The sequence below is a fragment of the Gossypium hirsutum genome, chromosome A05 (genome assembly GCF_007990345.1).
Source record: "Gossypium hirsutum isolate 1008001.06 chromosome A05, Gossypium_hirsutum_v2.1, whole genome shotgun sequence".
NCBI lineage: Eukaryota > Viridiplantae > Streptophyta > Magnoliopsida > Malvales > Malvaceae > Gossypium > Gossypium hirsutum.
The window spans coordinates 98,769,429-98,789,902 of NC_053428.1; the positions used below are offsets into that span (position 1 = coordinate 98,769,429).

Genomic DNA, 20,474 nt, shown 5'->3' on the forward strand with positions numbered 1-20,474 from the left:
CCCCTCCCCCCTTGTGTCTTACTAAACCAAAACTTGTCATTTGTAGCTTTTACATTAATAAAGCTCCCTCTCTTAATATTGTTTTAGTTAAAATATATTTTTTTGTGAATTACAATAATAAGAAAAAATTCAAACAACCAATGCGATTGGTGTGACTAAATCCAGGTCACATCTGAGGCAATGAATGCTCTTAACCATCATGCCATAACACGAGATTATAAAAGAATAAATTTTAGACAAATCAGAATGTATAAAATTAATTGAATTTCAATTAATCATGATTATCCACAAGCATTAGTCAACATTAAGATTCTCTAAATAAACTTACTTTTTTATATAATTAAAAGTATAACGCATTTTATTTTATCAATTTACATGTTTCAGTTTTTGTTTCTATTGACCATGATAATTTTAGATAGCTCTTAATCATACCATAATTAAATAATTGGGCATAATAATTATACTGTAAATAATTAAATACTACTAATTAATAAAAAAATTTTATGGTAGAAACAATGATAAATTCATTGAACTTTATGATTTATTTAATTAAATTTTTATTATATTTTTATTACTTTCAGATTTACGTACAAGAAAACAGCAGCTTTTATAAATAAAATAGTTATGGCTTTTTTTAATATTTTAATATTTTTCTTTTTTAATGTTATTAAATTTTGGAAGGTAAAAATAATAGAAAATCACATGGTTGGTTAACCAAATCTCATTAATTTTTATTTTAGGTTAATACATGCTATTAGTCCCTATACTTATAAAAAAGATTGAGATTTAATCCTATACTTTAAAAGTTAAAGATTCAATCCTCCTACGTTTTCAATTTGAAAATTCTAGTTCAATCATTATTGTGTTTATAATTTTGGTCAAAATTTGTCAACTTAATATGTTTATTTTTTATCAATCATATGCAACATAATATTGAATATACTAAGTTTGTAAATTTTGACAGAAACCGCAAATAATGTTAATAATTGGATTGATATTTTTAAATAAGAAAAATAGGAGGACTTAATTTTTAGGTTTTTAAGTATAGGAACTAAGTTTCAAATTTTATCTAAGTACAGAGAGTAACAAAAAATTGTAACCATTATTTTACTACATATCTGGCGGGAACGACGAAAGGCCTTCACATGCAGGAATGTGAACATAAAACAAGAGGCACATGGACGGCTGTCATGGTATTACCGTGCACCGTAAGGTGAGATTACCCATGATTTTTTTTATTAATATTCCTGTAAGGGTATCCTAACTTTAATTTAATGATTAGCGCCCTTAATCACGGGGGTAAAATTGTCTTTGCGCATTTGACCCTATCTTTTTAGAAGTAAAAAAAATTTGGGGAAATCAATGTCTAATCTTTGATAGGGGCACCTTGAGACACATGGGGTCAGCATGCCACGCTGGAGGGTCCCACAATGTGGTTTGTAGGGGCAAATAATGGGACCCTATTTAAAGAGTTCTTTATTGAATTTTTGTAGGGCAATTGTCAGGCATAGTCAGACCTAAATCTAATTCTAAAGTAGATATTGCTTTGTTTAATGTATTTGGTTTCATATTTTAAGTTTTTTTTAATATTATTTATTTCATCTGTATATAATATAAATTTCAATATTTATAATCAAAATAAATTTAAAAAGAGTTTACATTGTTTGTTATATATATACAACTTAAAGTAAAACTCAAATTCGTAAGTCACAAATAGTTTTATTAAAATATTAAGTTAGTATTCGAGTTTTTTTTTTAATTTAACATGTTAGCATAATTTTAAATCATATAATTAAAAATATATTTTTTATATAAGAGAAAGGAGGAAGGACTGTTTGCAGTTTAAACTCGAAATCAGATAAAATATGTAAAAGTTATTTTTTATTTTTAATTAAAATAAAGAGATTTTATGAATAAAAATGAAAAGAGACTTATTTAACTGTAACACAAGCATAATGATTACTAGAACAATACTTTTTTAATGTATTAGCTAAATAAATATTAATTTAGTCTGTATTTGATAAATTGAAACATTAAGTAGTGAAAAAATAAATTTGAAAATATTAAGTGTTGAATTTAAGTTATAAAATTTATTTAGTGTACTCAAAATTGAATATTAAATATAATTAGATTGTTTGATAAATGATAATACAATCTTAAATGAAATATATTTTATTTTATTCTATTTTCTATTAAGTGATAAGTAGGTCTATGTCTACTTATCATTTTCTACACTTTTTTGTAGAAAAAATTTCTATCTAGTAGTTTTTACTAAAGATTATCAAATTAACACTTTATCAAATATGACATTAATTTAGTAGCTTATTAAATATATATAATGAATTTGCTAAGAAAATATTAGAAATTGGTTAAACAATCAAATAAGTTAAAAAAAACATAAATTAATCGATTGAGTCGTATATGAAGTGATAAACAATCCGTGTTTAAGTTATTAATTAAGGAATAACATTTATTTTTATTCCTTAAAAAAATGTTGATTCAAATAGTAAGAAGTAAAATAAAAACTAAAGTGACACTATGAATGTGATACTGATTATGCTTCACTTGAACTGGGTCCAATTTAACTACCCATCTCTTCTTGACCACATGATTTTATGATGATCTAACGGTGAAAGGGAATTTTCTCCAGATTTGGACGGTCCCCAAGGGATGTTTGATTGAGTCCGCCATTCGTCTCTTTCAAGCTTTTTGCTGCTGACACGTGTAATGATTGGGTGGATATTCAGACAGGTTCCAAATCTATGGGACCCTCTGTCACCCAATCAAACAAACATTGTTACAACAATCATTGTCAGTGTGCATTTTGGCATTAAATCATCTCTCTCAAGGAACAGGATAATATTATCTCCTGTACCCGGGTTTATGCTAAGCATGCATTTTAATTGAAATTATTAGTATTTTTATACATAATAGGAAGAAAATTTAATTACAGCAAACCAGTGATGATGATGATGATGATGATGATGATAATAATAATAATAGGAAAAAGAATAATGAAAGAGAAACAAAGAGTTGACAATAATGCTTGGCAATGATATTCATGAATTAAAACACTCTTCAAAGTTCAAACATGACAGAAGAAGCTGTTCTGTTTTATTTTCTAAAAAAAAAAAAAGCAAGATATAAAGTGTTGGATCATGGATGTCAAATCCTTACAGTTGGATCTGTTTGGTATCGAAATGTCCTTTCTTTAAGTAGAAAATGCAAGGAAAGATATTGCAGACTTGGATATATCAACTTGTTTATAAAAATAAAAAAGTTGGGATAAGATGGATTAAGACTGCCTTGTCACTGAAAATTCTAATACATAAAGAACAAACAAACAGAAGTGACAGCAACGGAACATAAATACCCATCCCAACAGTGATACCATGTAATCTAATGTAATGGGCTTTTTCCCCTTCTAGTTATACAAAGACAACAAGAAAAACAATGGTGTCTTTGACAGAGTAGCAACTTTGACAGGTGATCTTTAAAGTTTGCTGTTTGATTGGTTTGTTCTTAGATTAATGTAAGAGATGTTTTTATGTATTCTTGTTAGCTTTTTAAAACACATGACGAAGGGGCCCTTCACTTTTGACAACTCATTAAGCAAGCAGAAACATGAGTACAAAATAGGTCCATTAATTGTCCCAAAATTTACAATCGAATATATGAAGATTTTGTGATATGCAATGTACAGCTGAATTTCCAAAAACAATTCAGTCGGCAAATTTTGGCTCAAGGCCAAAACAACTATGCTCGTTAAGACAGATGTCAAAGCTGCCTCCAAATATACTACACCTGTTACACTTTCATGCAATGACAATTTCAGATATAAAAGAAGCTCTTTTAAACTTAAAAAGGGTTATTCTATATATAGCTTAGCCGGAGCCATGGACAGTAACAAAAGTAAAGAAAGCAGTCAAAGCCGCAAGTCGAAGACGGCGAAGGAAGTTAAAGGTGGTGGTGCAGTGGATACCGGGAAAAATGAGAGGGAAAGAAAAGGGAAGGACAGTGAGGGAGTGGTGAAAGGGGTACCTCACCAGCAAGTACCTCAGCCTGGAGATTTCTCCACTGAAGCCCTCGAGAAACTTTAATCCCATCACTCCCATACTTTCATGATTTCAGTTTTGTTTTCTTGCATTTCATCTCAGTTCTCAAATTGTAGTTTAATTTACGTATTTTTGTATTGTAAAAGAATGCAATGTGTTAGTTCTGCCATTAATGCTTTTAATTTAACAACAATTAAATGTCATTTCACAATTTGTTTGGGTTGGAATCGGAGAGTTAATTTGTTAAATTAATTATTTAATTAGTATTTATAATGATTGGTTTTTATTATGGTAGTTGACATAGTTGTAAACTGTAATTAAAAAAGTGAATATAAAAGTGCTAGTGAGGTGTGCCATAGACATTCGCAGAACATGGCATTATCTCTAAATATTTTATTTAGATGATCACTATTGAATATGATTGTTTTTAAACAGTATGTAGCCGAAATAGCCATCACATTATCAACTAAAGAAGTCTCAATGGAAAAAGATGTGTCAACATTTTAAACTATATTACAAATCACACCATCAAAGTATGAAAAGAGATGTATTAACATTGAAAACTATATTGCAAAGCACACTATCTATTGTTGCACCAACAAAATTTTTGAAAGAAATAAATTAATACTTTGGTAATCAGTAATCACCAATCTAATCGATGAAAGTTATATGATATATTCATTAAAATAACTTTAATTTATAAGAATATTCAATGATGCAAAGTTATACTTTTGCTCATGTAATTTGAAGTTTAATCTATAATATATATATAAACAAAAGTTTAGAGAAACATTTGAACTAATAAACACATTCTTTATTTTATAACATTTAAAATTAAATACAACATTTTTTTTTATTCTAACTTATTGATTTTAAAAATATAATATTATATATATTTCTATAAGCTTCATATACTATTGGAAGTCTTCTTACGTGAAAATTAAGAAATCAAATTGAAATTGTATGAAAACTGTTTTACATACAATCGCTTACTTAAAACATAATTTGGAAAAAAACTGTATTACCATTTGCAAAGACTATTATTATTGTGGAAGGTAAAACTTGAAGCTAATAGCATTCCCAAAATGAAAAAGAAACCAAATTCAACACACATGCAGTGCTATTAAAGGGTTATAAGCAATGTAGCCTTGAGCAAATTGCAAGTTTAAAGAAAACAATATACAAGCAAAAAGAAAAAGTCCGCCTTTTATAAAATAAATTGTAATTTAGGATGCATACATTTATTTACAAATATATATATATATATATAAACCAATTAAATAACAAGTATATTATTTTGAATTTAAAATTCGATTATAAAATTTTATTATTGTTTCTAAAAATTTGATTTTCTTAAATTCAAAAGAATTAAATATATATATATATATACAAGCAAAAATGATTATGAGATACTTCAATATATCATAAAATAAATTTAATTAGAGACACAAAAATCATAATTAATTACCTTAAGATTCTTAATCAATTAGCACATGCCAAAATATCATTGTAAATTTTATCACTAAGAGAAAGCACACATTTAACATAGTCAAATAATTTAGCTCTAATACCATATGTAAGAAAATTCAATACACCTAAAATACTTTATCTGTACCTCTAACCATTATTGGTCAATAAAGTAACTTTACTCCAACTTTTTCACCTTTAGTATTTCTCTAGCTTTTTTACCTAAATAATTCAAAAAATAAAATTAATAACTGAAATGGCATGCTCATAAGATTATTTATTAAATTGACGGCACTGGACTGGTGTCGCCTGTCAAATTGGCAGCACCAGACTGAAATGTAATAATCTAAAATATTCAGGGACCTAATGTAACAGCCTAATTTTCAATGGTGTCGGGAATATTGATTTGAGATCACCAAATCCGACGATTGAGTCAAAAATTTAATAAATTAATACCTATGAGTCAAATGTGAATATAGAAGTATTTTTTGAATTAGTGAATTTGGTGATTTAAAAGAATTAATTAGGTAAATTGGGTCGAGAATGAGGTATCGAGACCTCGACTTCATAAACCGAGCCATAAATATTTTTAGAAATATTTATGGAGTGTTAGTGAAGTAGTATTAAGATTTCGTCAGAAAATTTTGACGTTTGGGTGGTTAATTAAATAAAAAGGACTAAATTGAAAAAGGTGTAAAAGTTGCTAAAAAGATTAAATAGCTCAATTGTCAAATGAGGAAGGACCTAAAGTGAAAATAAGCCCATAGGAGATATTTTGGGCGGCAATAGCTGAGAAAAATCAGGAAATTGGTGAATTAAGGGCAAAATTGGAAAATTGCAAAATTAACTAAATAAAAATGGGACCAAATTGGAATATCTAGATTTCTCTTTACTTTTCTGCATTCTCATCAGCAAAAACACCATGGAAGAGTTCCCTTAAGCTGGTTTTTCATATTTTTACTTCAAGTAAGTTCAATTCTTGATTATTTCTTGAAATTTTCGTGTTTTTGTGACTTTTACAACTAGGTCCACTTGTTGAACTCATTAGTTTTTGATTCTATGAAAGAAATTGAAAGTTTCTATAAATATGTGCTGGAAGTATATGATGATTTGGCATGGAATTAGAGCTTTAAATTGTTTATATGCTGATTTTATTGAAAGAATTGAATAGAAAGTGAATGTTTGAGACCTAATTGTAAAAGAGTTTGAAGTTAGAGTTTTATGTAGAAATTCTGAATTTCAATAGTTATGAAATAACTTATAATGTCTAGTAAAAGTATTAATTGATAAAATTATCTTAATTGAGGGGTTAATTGAGTAAGGACTGAATTGTATGAATTGTGAAATTTGGGTCAAAATGGAAATCAACATTTTGCACTAAAACTGTTTTGGACAGCAGCAGTAGTCTAACTTTGAAAAATCACCAAAAATTGTAGAAATGGAATTAGAGGATGAATAAAATATGAAATTAAAGCTTATTGAGTCTAGTTTCTTATAGAAGAAATGATATAAGAAATGGAATTGTAAATCATGAGATATGATAAATTTTGTGAGACAAGGTCAGAATGATTTCGGGTTCCCCTGTTCTGACTTTGTAAAATCATCAAAAATTGGATAAAAAACATTATGGGCTTAAATTTATATTTTTAGAATCCTAAATGAGTCTATTTTCAATAGAAACAAATGGTAACATCATTCAAATCCTGTACTATGAGATAATTAATTTTTAGTGAAGAAGGGTCGGAACTGTCAGACAGCAGAACAGGGGAGACTTCAATGAATAAACTGTATTAATTGGCCCAACCAAAAATTATGAAATTTTTATGGTAAGAAGATATGTGAGTCTAGTTTCAGGAAAAAATATCGGATCTTAATTTTGAGTTCCGTAGCTTCAGATATAAATAATTTAGTGACTATGACACGGGTGGATAGCTTGAATATTCATATAAGTAATTAGTGAAAATCATGGATAAGGTTACTTACAATTGTGTTATTTATACCAAGGATGTGGATGGAGAGGAGGAGGAGGAAAAATATATGAATGACTCGTGTATAAATTAATCACATGCCCAATTATAATCGATAAGTGTTGGATTAGAAATGATATAATGTTTTATTTAGAATATTTATTATGAAATTATGATTATCGTTATACTACAAAAATTGAACTTGTGAGTTTATATGACTAAATTTTAGTGATTATTTGTTAATTTTATGAATTTCATGATGTGTTATTTCATATGTATTGATGATAAAATCGTGAATAATGTAAAAGCATGAAAATTGAATAAATGATCAAATTGAGCATTTCAGTTCAGTGACAAGATGAATTGAAGGAAAAAAAAAACCATGGTTGGACCATGGCAACAAGTGATAAGTGATAGCTTCGGCTACACTTATCTGATCAAAGACAAGTGAAAGTAATAAGTGATAGCTTCGGCTACACTTATCTGATCAAGGACAAATGACAAGTGAAAAGTGGTAGCTTCGGCTACCTGATCAGTGAAAAGTGGTAGCTTCTACTACCTGATCAGTGAAAAGTGGTAGCTCCGGCTACCTGATCAGTGAAAAATGGTAGCTCCGGCTACCTGTTCAGTGAATAGTGGTAGCTTCGGCTACAAGTGACAAGTGATTTCCGTATAAGACCATATCTGGGATATGGCATCGGTGTGATATATGCTACTGTATAAGACCATATCTGGGATATGGCATCAGTGAGATATGTGATTCTGTAAGACCATAGCTGGGCTATGGCATCGATATATGAATATGTGTAAGACCATAGCTGGGCTATGGCATCATTATGTGAAGATGTGTAAGACCATAGTTGAACTATGGCATCGAGAAAATGAAGTACTCAATTCCGTAAGACGTTCACTAATTTGACAAAGTTTGGTAAGTGTTACATGGAATTATGTGTACAAGGAAGTACGAGTTAATAAGATATGAGTATCGAACTTGGTTGATAAATGAATTTATTTGTGATTATATAATTGTTCATCTTGAATGTACTGTCCATAAGTATTGATAATTCAAATGTTTTAATGAATAAAGTTCCGACATGGAATAAATTGAACACGAGACAAATAATTATGAAATTGAACTCGGAATTCATGAAAATGACGGTTATTGATATATGGAGACATGAGACATTGATATATGAATATGGAAAATGTTTGATAAATGTGTTTATTCATAATTATGGAATTATATACCTCATGTGTACTATTTGCATAAAGATGATATTTCAAATACTTTGGTTATTTAAGCTTAAATATGAAATAGTATGAAATCAAGATAAGTTGTTATGAAAATATATTTAGATTACAGAGATATGGTTGATATATGTTGTATGATTACATAACGTGAAATTGTGTATATATATGAGAAATTTAATGAGAATTGAGCCCATACACGTTTCTTGTTATTTATATGAAGTATACGACTGACAAGGGTGATGAAGTTATAAACAGAGAGTTACACGGGTTGAAAACACGGGCGTGTGACTCTCCAAAGTGTGAAAATTTTCTAAGTGTTGCAAAAGTTTCATATGTTTACGGTTTGGTCTCGAACCACCCTGAATGTATGTTTTGGGCCCCGTAGGCCCATATAAGGAACGTTAAACATATGTATGAAAGTTTTTAATTTAGAAGAAATTTTATGGCCGATTTTTACATGATTGATCATATTAAGTTCGGTAATGCCTCGTACCCTATTCTAGGCCCGGAATACGGGTAGGGGTGTTACACCTAATATGCAAATTTTCTATTTTGAGTGGCTGCTAAAAAAAATGAAAAGATGCCACCTAACAATGTAGCGACACCAAACCTTAAATGTGGCTAATTGCCTTGTAAGCTCTCATTATTTAATATTTTTTATTCCCCTTCAACTCACTATATTGTGTTAAACAAGCCCTTAACCTATTTTTATAGTTAAATAAGCCATTAACTTATAATTTTTACTCATAAAATCCCTTTATTTTAATATTAAATTAAATATATTTTGAATTAATTTATATAAATATATTTTGAATTAAATTATACACACTTTAACATCAACATAAAATCTAAAAGTAGTCAAAAATTTCAAAAGAGTAGTTAAGAATATAATGTATTTGCACTCTCAAGAAATTTTAAAATTTTATTTTTTATTTAATAAACTATTCTTATCGAATTCATATCAACATAAATGCAAATTAGTTTATATATTTTTTAAATAGCTTTACTTTGGGTAAAATATATTTACTTTAATATTAAAATAAAGGGATTTATGAGTAAAAATGATAAGTTAAGAGCTTATTTAACTACAAAAATAGGTTAAGGATTTGTTTAAACACAATATAGTGAGTTGAAGGAGAATAAAAAGAAAATAATAAATAAGGTGGGCTTACTAGGCAATTAGCCACATTACAGTATGGCGGCACCCTTCCACTTTTTTTTCCAATAGCCACTCGAAATAGAAAATTTGCATATCAGGTCCTTGAATACTTTAGATCATTACATTTCAATCCAATGCTGCTAATTTGACAGGCGACATCAGTAAAAACATACCATTTTGGTAAATAATTTAATGAGCATGCCATTTCAGTTATTAATTTTATTTTTATATTATTTAAGTAAAAAAAGTATATTTCTCTTCTAACCTTTTTCAATTAACTTTCACGATTCACATGGAATTTATAATCTAGGTTAAAAATTTATGCTAAAAGTTCGAATAGAGTTAAATTACCATCAAGGAAACTTTATAATAATCAACAATTTAGAAAGTAAGCATCTTTTACTCTTGTCACAAAAGTTTAATGAGATTTATTTAAATAATATCATTTCTCAAATGAGTCACATTAATTTCCAACATGCTAAACTCAAGAGGGTCATGAAATTGAAAGCTATAAATAAATGATGATTTTATACTTCTAAAATTTAATAAATCATGAATATTAAAATTAACACTATATATAATATTAATAATTTTAATAAAATGGAGAAAAAAATCAATTGATTCAACAATGATATCATTAATTATTTAATTACATAATAAACTTATTTTTTATTCCATATTACAATATTACTTTTCAAATTTGTTTTTATTTTAATGATTTTAAGAATTTATATTCACTTCTTATAATAATTTAATATCATAGTTGTAAATTAACTAATAAAACATTTATGTTATTCTGATTTTTATTTAATATAAAATTATAAGTGCAACAATTTAATTTTAATAAAAATTAAAATAATAATAAGTGTTAGATGTATGGTGCATTGCATTCTCTATGAGATATATATGTTCGAACTTTCTTAAACGATAATTTTGAGGAGGATAATCACAAACCCCAAACATGTTCATAAAATGGACATGGAGAATACCAAAAAAATTTAGAAAAAATTAAAGCAACTAATTTAATGTTGCTATATTGATACATATGATTACCTTGTACATTGCACTCGTACACTAAAAACTAGTATGGGTATATATATAGAGGGAAAAAATTGACATAATGATTTATTTAGCCGTTAACTTAATAAAAAAATTTATTCTAGCTTTTTCATTTAATTTTTTTTTGTTTTTTTAGTCATTGAATTTGTGTTTTTTTTGTCAAATCACCCAAAAATGGTAGAAAGATAACGTTTTTTAACTTTGCTAACATGACAATCCACGTGTATCCCATGTCAATATTTAATTAGTTTTTTAAATTTTTAAAAATTCAAAAACTATTATAAAATTATTAAAAAAAATATTTTTAACTATTTTTAAAATTTAAAAATTAATTAAATGTTGACATGTCATCCACGTGTATGTAATTTAAGCAAAAATTAACAAATAATAACTTTTTTATCTATTTTGGGGTGATTTGATAAAAAATACAAGTTTAGGGGTAAAGAGGCAAAAAATTAATCAGAGGGTTAAAATGATTTTTTCTAAAGTTGGAGGGTAAAAAAGGCATTTTACCAAAAAAACTAAATGGCCTTTGCACTGCCAACCAATATTAGTAAATATATTTTTAAAAAAAACTTAAATGGCCCGTATATTCAGAAAAACCTAAACGGGCTGAATACAATCCATGCTTATAAAATGGGCCAACAATCTTGGAAGTCAAACATACTCTGACCCAGAAACGACCCGACCCGACCCATTTCTATTCGAAAGCTCAAAGATTTCGATTTCAGCTTCTCCCCATTCCTATGCTCTTCTAAGCTCCAACCTTTCCTCATTTTAGCTCTTCTCACCGAGAAGATTGTTTATGGGATCTTTCAAATTCAGCGTCTGAATTTACATCGCGGAATCGAAGCTCTCATCGTAAAGAGAAATGGCCGAAACCAAAGAGAAGAGCCTGAGCGACGAAAAACCGAAGCCAAGAGTACGCCCAATTGTTCGCCTCGGGATCTTCCTCATCTCTCACAGCTTCCTCGTTAGGTATCTCTAATTAATTTGAATTTGTTTTTTTCCTTTTTTGGGGGTTTAAATAAATTGTTTTTGATGTTTGTTTGTCGTTTTGAATCTTTTGATGTTTATTTCAGTGTCGTTTGCTGCACTGCTGGGGTTTTGGCTCTGTTTCTATTGCCTGTTCTTGCTAAAAATACTTACATCTCCGAAAATGCCCTCATGCCAGGTTCCCTTTCATTTTCATTGCTTTATGTTTCAGTTTGAATAATTTGAATGGATTCTGTTCAATACTTATTTTATCTGTACAGAATTTGAATTTAAGTTTGAGTGAAATTTACCGTTCATTTGGATGCAAATTGATAAAACAGAACACTGGAGTTATCATGGAAAGAAGAAGAAGAAGAAAAAGCTGATATAAGATTGTGTTCTATTTTCATTATTTATTTGATTTCAGCATTTGATTCCTTATGGATGTCCTAGTAATGATAATACTTTTTCGATTTTTTTCAATCTGTGTTATTGATGTTTGAAGTGTGGTTTTGACTTATGCAGGTTCTGCGAGTCCCATGCTTTCTAATCAGCATGTTTCGGATGGAAATAGATTGGTGAAGGATCTAACTAATCCAAACTCGAAATCTTCAGAAACAGGAATGTATGGTTTAAAATTTTGGTTTTGTGGTTTTTTTTGTTCCATGCACAAAGAGTTTGAGTATTGTAGCATGTAGCATTTACAGGGAATACTTGAGAGTTTATGTTTATTAGCAAGTTATAGTTATTATGCATGATCTTGTGTTTTCTAGGATGTAGCATCCCTTTTTTCCCGTTATTGCATATTGCTATGAGTCATATGTTATTTGGCTAAACCTGGGCTATGTTAAAGTAAAGGACATAAGCATACCCACAAACATATAGAAATGTTCTGAATATAAGTTATCGCTTAAAATGTTAAATATTTGATATCTCTTATCTTTACATTGGGATTGTTTGCTGTTTCCATATGTTTTCTGTCCACACCTTGGTCTTCTTGTAGTTATAATCTACCTGACTGATCAATACATGGATAAAAATAGGTCAAAGAAATGTGATCTGATTCTGTTTACCTTGTTTGTATTTCCATTTCAGAGAAAGTCACAAAATCATAGCACAGTACATGTTAGACTTGGGTGCTGAAGTTAGTTTCCACAAATTCCACCCTCAGATGAATCAGTTTCATCCTTTGCACTTTTTCTCTAGCCCGGTTTCCGGTAAGATACAAGAGAATTACAGTTGTTCATCATATGGTATCAATACTGTTGGGATTATAAGAGCTCCTCGTGGTGATGGGAAGGAGGCTATTGTCTTGGTAACACCTTACAATGCTCTAAAGAGTGGATTTGGTGAGGCTTTATCTTTAGGCATTGCATACTCAGTATTTTCGTTGCTCACTCAAGTTACTTGGCTAGCCAAGGATATTATATGGCTTGTTGCTGATTCGCAATATGGAGAGTATGCAGCGGTTGCTGCTTGGTTAAGAGAATATCAGACTCCTAAATTTAGCAGTCTGAGTACTCCAAATGCTGAGATGTGTCCAGATGTTAATAATCTTTTTGAGTTGAAAGGTCATTCTATTTCTGGAAGTAAATTCTCCAATAGTTTTAGGCGTGCTGGGACTATGGCCGCTGCTCTGGTCTTGAAGGTTAGAGATCAAAATGAACAATTTGAAGACACTATTAGCATTTATGCCGAGGCATCTAATGGACAAATGCCAAACTTGGACCTCATCAATGTTGTGAATTATTTGGCAGTGCATAGGCAAGGTTTACGTGTAAACGTGGAGAAATTGTGGCCCCTTCTTAACTCCAGTTGGCTTAAAAGTTTGGGTGAAATCTTTGAATCTCTAGCAAAAGTAGCTAAAAGCTTATACCCTAAGTGGAAATTTGGTATCCCTGCAACAGAGTATGTTGAAGGCACTGCTACACTTGCAAGTTCATTGTATTATCAGGTAGAATACTGTTGTTACTTGGTACTCTCTGATTTTGTTTGTTGTTTTCCTCCTTTTCTCTGTTACATTGTGACAAATGTTCTACTTCTAATAGTATCAAATAGATGAAGTAAAGTTTTAAGGAGTTGCACATTTGTGCTTCTCTCTGTTGATTGAAAAGATGTTTGGTTTCTCTATCAATAGTGCTTTTGTTTTTTTAGGCTCTAGGTGTGCCTACAGGCCCACATGGTGCTTTCCGTGACTACCAAGTTGACGCAATCACGTTGGAGATTTCACCTAAATTTTCATTGGACAAAGTCTGGCGCAATGACATTCTTCTAAGAGGCGGCCGGTAATTTATGTTTCCCATTGTTTTCATTTATTTTACTGTTGTAGTTCTCATTAGCAAGTGGCTTACGAAAGGAGATTGTCTTGAAATTTTGAACTCTAGATGATGTGAATAATTGTGTAGATAAGTTGCATATGGTACATACAGGAGATAGTTGCCTTTAGATAAGTTCTACAGTTTGTAGATCAATTTTATATAACTTTGTTATTGCCACCTTTGTTTTTCTGAAAGATTTCATGTTGCTTGGTGCAGGTTGATTGAAGGGGTTATACGATCAGTAAATAACCTCCTTGAGAAGTTTCACCAATCATTTTTCTTGTACCTCTTAACATCTCCTAGTAAGTTTGTGTCAGTAGGGGTTTACATGATTGCGTTTGCACTTCTCATAGCACCACTTCCAATGGTTGCGGCTTCTCTCTATGTGGATGCAAATAGTTCAAGCAACTGTTCAAAAGGTGATAGCTCAACTCCATCTGCAATCACTGATACTGATGAACACGGTATTGCTATCAGATCCTGGAGGTGGCTTAATTCAGCTAAACTAGTTTTTATTGTTCACCTATGGGGTGCTATTGTTTCATTGCTTCCGTATTTTATCTCCCAAATACCTGATTGCAGCCCAACAACCAGCTTCATGATCTGGGTTTTGCTTTCAATCCTCAGCCTTCTAACCTTGAACTCAGTTCTGGCTTCTCCTTTAGCTTGTGCTAAAGCAACTCAAGAAAAAGAATGGGCTCTTGTGAAATCGGTGACTATCTCATCGGTGTTCATTGGATTGGGGCTCATGTCAGTCATTAATTTTGCTACCGCAGAAATTGGAGCTTTATTGATGGTCCCAATGTGTTTACTGGCTCGACCTTTAAAGCTTGATGTTAGAGCTGGTACTTTGAGAAGTTTTTGCCGGCTGATCTGCAATCTGGTTTTAGGGCATATTGCTTTTCCACCAGCTGCTTTTTTTCTGTTGAAAGGGATGCTTGATGGTTTTGGCAATGCCAACGTGGGTGACTTCTGGATGTGGGTTGAGTCTCTTTGGGCATGGAACAGTGCTACATATCTCTTTATTGGTATGGTACAGTTGCCATGCTGGGTCTTATGCGTTAGCATTTTGTTTCATACTTGTTGACACGTCTTAATTCTGTTCGGACCTGCAAACTTAATATCAAGTGCACTTTAGTTTCAGTGTTTGCCTTCTTACTTAATTTCAGTCTTTTAATGAAAATTAGACTTAACTTGGAGAGCACATGCGGTTGTTGCTCACCAAAGCTGCATGATGTTCTGGAATTTGGATGTTTTGGTTCTGAGTTTGTAATTCGCTCGTTGGCTGACCGGATCACATCAAGAAAAGGTGGTATTCCACGGATGATTTGTCAGGCCTTTGTGATTATTTTCTTGCTGAATTGATTCAAATTTCCCCTTGAGGTAGAATCCGGGCTTGCGAGTAAGCTTAAGTGACCCAGCAACTCAAAGGTAAACTTAAGTTTCAAAGGAGGAAGAATCTCTACATGTAGATTGCCTTATTTTGGTGCACACTCTTCCACTAAGAAATAAATGCTTGCACCACTTATTGAATTTTCCATGAAAAAGATAGGTCATGAAATAGAAAATTAGGATCTTATTGCAAAATATTGGATTTTATCCGACATATTTTCTTCGGATAGAAGGGAATCATCTATTGAAACCTCTATTTAAGAATAGACAATGGGGTTTTGCTTTGAAATGCTGTTGAAAGTTATAAATTTAAGTAGACGAAAGAATATGATAGGCACTAGTAGATGCCTTGCTGACTATCCATAGCTTCCAACTGAATATGCTTGTTTCATTTGCCTAACTTGTTCTTTTTTCTAGTTGAAGTGACATATATATTTAGTCATGGATGAGCTAAAGAAGATGCAAGATATCAAAGGACCGTATTCTACAACCACTCCATAAAAAGGTAAGCAACCAATGAGAAAAAGCAAACTTGATTCTCTCTTAAAGATTGCAAATTGATGTGTCTATTGATTCTTTGCTGCCTGCTTTAATTATAAATGTCATCACCGGGGAATCTCTTCTTTTCTTTTTTGTTCTTAAAAGCATCGATGCGTCTGCTCAAATCTTTCTTGCACGCCCACGCATACGCAAACATGTGGTTATTATTAGGCTTAATGTTTAATTTAACATTCAATATTTACATTTTTGTCAATTTAATTTTTATTTTTTAAGTTCAATTTGACTTTTAAATTTTTTAAAAAAGAGTCAAATTATTTTTTTTAATGGAACTATGGATTAAAAGATTAAATTTTTAAATATTGCAGTCAGCATGATGGTCCATATATATTTCATTTTTTAAAATATTTTTATAATTTTTAAATTATTTGATGACGTAGTCAATATTTTTATTAAAAAATGATTTGATTCTTTTTTAAAAGGTTAATGATTAAATTTAGGTAAAAATAATAAATGTAAAATCGAAATGTAAATTTTTATTAGGGTGTAATAAGAATAAAGTTTGGAAGAATAAGAATTTAGACAAGAATTAGAGGCTGAGAAGAAAAGGATGGAAACAGCCGGCACGAGTTGTATGACCTTTGCAACAAAATCAAAATGGTTATTATTTCTATGATAAAATAACAACAAATTACGTCACTTTGTGAGGAAAATTCCATGAATACATCGAAGCACCTAACTTAATTTTTATTTATTTTCTACTTTTATTTTTGGCATAAATGTTCATCGGGGTGACGAGGAGTCCAAAACAAACAAGGTTGCTGTGACGTGGAAGCCAATACCCAAACACTCTTGCTCAAGCCTAAAGTAAATGAAATTAACATTTCCAAAACACTCATGAGGAAAAAAAAAATCTTTTCACAAATGATATTAAGATTTCTTTAGAAGATAAACATAATTAAAAAAAAAAGGAAGTCGCTTAATTCCAACTATAGGACTTTTTAAATCTCTAATTAAAACTTATTTAAAAAAAACTCTTAGCTTACTTATAGGTTTATATTCCTTTGCCTCCAAGTATAAAATTTTAAAAGTGAAAAATAAGATAAGGTGATTATTTTTTAGAAAATATCAATTGAAACTCTTAGTCAAGTCAGACAAAATGTTGTTGAAAAGAATAATTTAATGGTATGGTGGAGTCAATGGTTATCATCTTTCTACTTGTTTAATAAGGTAATTTAACTAAGAAAGAAAACAAATAAACAATGCAAGAAAATCAATATAATTATTATTATTATTATTATTCTATTTAATGAAATAGTTAATAATTTTTTTTAATAATTTTAAAAAGTTGCTTTGAAGTACTCCTAACTAAAAGAAATTATATCAAGTCTTAATAATATTAGTGAAAATGAATATAAAAAAGAAGCCATATTCCCCCAATGCATTAACTTCCAAGTCTCAAAGGTTCAAGAGTTGTCTGTTCTAGTTCCGGTTTTTCAAGGAGAAGCTTGTTTTAGTTCCAACAACAATATGTGCTCCACGGGCTTCCATCTGTGCTTAGCTAAAATTCTCACGTAATCAACATTCAATTCAACCTTTAAATCACAGCCACAAAGTCAGTTTGTCAACACCCATCAAAGGGACTCAAAGCCTCACAACTAACCTCTGGAGTTTGCAGAGTTTGCAGCAAGGAGACCATGGATGACATGTTATGTGATGAGCTACTGCAAGAAATATTCAGAAAGCTGCCATCAACCCCACCATCTTCTTTATCTGTTTCTTTAGTTTCCAAACGTTGGCTTAACCTTTATAGATGCTCAAAAGCATCTCTTTCTCTCAAGTTTCTACCACACAATTCTATGATTATCTCCTTGTCTTCTCTTCTTTCTCACTACCCTTCTCTTTCTTTCCTTTCTCTTGTTCTGTCTGATGCAGCGGATTTCCCCTCTTCCAACAACAATTCAAGCATCACTGCCTTTTTCGACAACTTGCTTTTCGTTGTTTCTTCCTCTTGTTCTAACCTGCATCACCTCAGGTTCTTAGCTGGCCCTGTTTCTTGTCTGTCTTTGTTTTCTCTATCCAAATCTTGTTCCCAACTTACTTCAATTACTGCCTCATTATCTAGACCTCTTTTTCTCAACTGGGTTGTTTCGTTTCCTTGCTTAAAGGAGTTATGTTTACATGTATGCTCAACTGATGATGTTGATGATGGAGATAAGCAATTTGGGTTGTCTCTAAATGAAGAATTGGATGTCAAATTTGGGTTAGAAACTCTCTGTGTATCAGGAATTCAGGCAGATGATAAGGATATCAGTTGGCTATGGAGGAACTGTAAAAGGCTTAAAAAATTACAGCTGAGGAGCTGTGAGAGTGTTGGTCATGGAGAGTCATTTGCATCATTTATCTGTTGTGTGGAAGGTCTTGAAGAAGTAGAGTTAAGGAAATGTAGGAGTATAATCGATAGAGTTCTATTAAGATTAGCTGAGAATTGTGCTTCATTGATTTCTCTATTGATCTATGATGGATGTAGTAGAGAGCGTTTGCTTGAATTCATAACAACTTGCAGGTGTAATTTGCAGAAACTTGACCTTAGATTGCCATTAGACCTCAACAATGATCACCTCTTAGCCATTGCTATGAATTTAAGAGGTCTCTCAACACTTAGGCTTCAAAGTTGCTGTCTGGTTACTGGTGAAGGTCTGCACGTTCTTGGGGTTGCCTTGAACCCCACACTCGAAGAATTGGCTTTAATAAACTGCGACGTTGTCGATCGAGAAGTAGGGTTGCTAGCCACATTAGGACAAAATTTGGGGATGTTAAGGAAACTAGACTTGTCTTATAATGAAATGTTGGTTGATAAGGAGTTGATTTCAATGCTAGTTTCTTGCAATCATCTGACAGAATTGAAGTTGAGAGGTTGCAGGAAGCTAACAAGTATGACCATGGTTACCATATCTAAGACCTGCAATGGCTTGCAAAGTATTGATATTATGAATTGTCCTGGGATTGGGGCTCAGGCAGTGGAGTTCTTTGTCTTGAATTGCCCTCAGATGAAACAAATTGTGGTTGAGGAGAGCAAGGTTTCAGACATGGCTAGGACATGGGCTTGTCATAAATTTATAGAGGTAACTTCTGGTTCATGAACTGTGATTGAAGAATCATCTTATATATGCCATTTATTCATGTTCTGTTGGAACCAACAACATCTAAATTTCTATCTAATTATGATGTTCTTGGAAAAGCTTGTTATTGTAATAAGATAACTGCAATGAACAATTAGAATTTTCTTCTATTTGGGAACTGAATTGAGTTTATTCTAATTAAAGCATTCAAGTGTAATACAATAGTGTCTGATTTTCAATCTTTTAGCCCAAGTTTATTGGGCCATTTGTAACCTACATATTAATGGGACCAACATAGGCTTCAGCTCATATATATATAGTATAGATATTAGTAGACCTCATAATGGACTGATTGGACACTTAACAATTAATATCACAAGAGACATAAAGTAAAATAAAAAATAATACAAGTAAATTAATATTTTAGAATTTAAATTATATCCTTATTGGATTTTAATTCAATTGAATTGTTATAATTGTAAAAATAAAGAGAATATGACTTTAAATGTACTTTAAATATGTATTATTTTTTATTTTAAATGTTAAAAATTATGGATAACTGTAAAATTTATATAAAAAATTAACTATGCAAATTATTAATTTTAAAATTTTTATATATAATTATATCCAACAATTACATAAATATAACCCAAAAGTAGACATTACATTACATTTTACATTCAATATTTTTATTTAATCTGACACTACTTTTAGATTGAATATTTAAGTTGAAATTTCACTATTAGATCTTATATTTTGTGTAAGTACATTTAGTATTTATATTTTAATTTGGTCATTTTTTATCTTTGTATTTTTAGAATTTGAGCTTTTTAGTCTTGGTCAAATGGTAACATTAAATTCATCAAATTATGTTATTTTCAAAATATGGTGAATCAAACATATTATTGCATGTGTAATGCTATGTCAGCTTGTTATTTTCACATGTTAGTCGAAAAAAAATAGTTAATAGATTTAAGGACTATAGTTTGCATTAAGATTGAAGTTTCGGAATTAAAAAAATATAGCAACTAAGAATGATACAGTTGGAGAACACGGAGTAAATATACAATTTTGTGCATAATATAGGACTAATAACATAAATTAACCAAACATATTTAATTGCTACGACTAAAATTTCAAAATTCAAAAAGTATAGGGACTAATATTGATGGAATCATTATTAACTTCAAAATGTGTAGCAAAGATGGTGG

General features: G+C 30.5%; 2 protein-coding genes across 2 annotated transcripts; both read left to right on the forward strand.

Annotated features, from left to right (window-relative positions):
- The first annotated feature begins 11,666 nt into the window (after positions 1-11,666).
- LOC107897912 (glycosylphosphatidylinositol anchor attachment 1 protein) lies at positions 11,667-15,394 on the forward strand. The gene is made up of 6 exons (XM_016823516.2): positions 11,667-11,936; positions 12,041-12,132; positions 12,459-12,558; positions 13,029-13,887; positions 14,088-14,218; positions 14,468-15,394. Exons 1-6 carry the CDS (start codon positions 11,830-11,832, stop codon positions 15,336-15,338), a joined length of 2,160 nt encoding a protein of 719 aa, XP_016679005.2. The 5' UTR covers positions 11,667-11,829; the 3' UTR covers positions 15,339-15,394.
- A 2,166-nt stretch (positions 15,395-17,560) lies between these two features.
- LOC107897914 (F-box/LRR-repeat protein 4) lies at positions 17,561-19,433 on the forward strand. The gene has a single exon (XM_016823517.2). It carries the CDS (start codon positions 17,839-17,841, stop codon positions 19,282-19,284), a length of 1,446 nt encoding a protein of 481 aa, XP_016679006.1. The 5' UTR covers positions 17,561-17,838; the 3' UTR covers positions 19,285-19,433.
- The last annotated feature ends 1,041 nt before the right edge of the window (positions 19,434-20,474 follow it).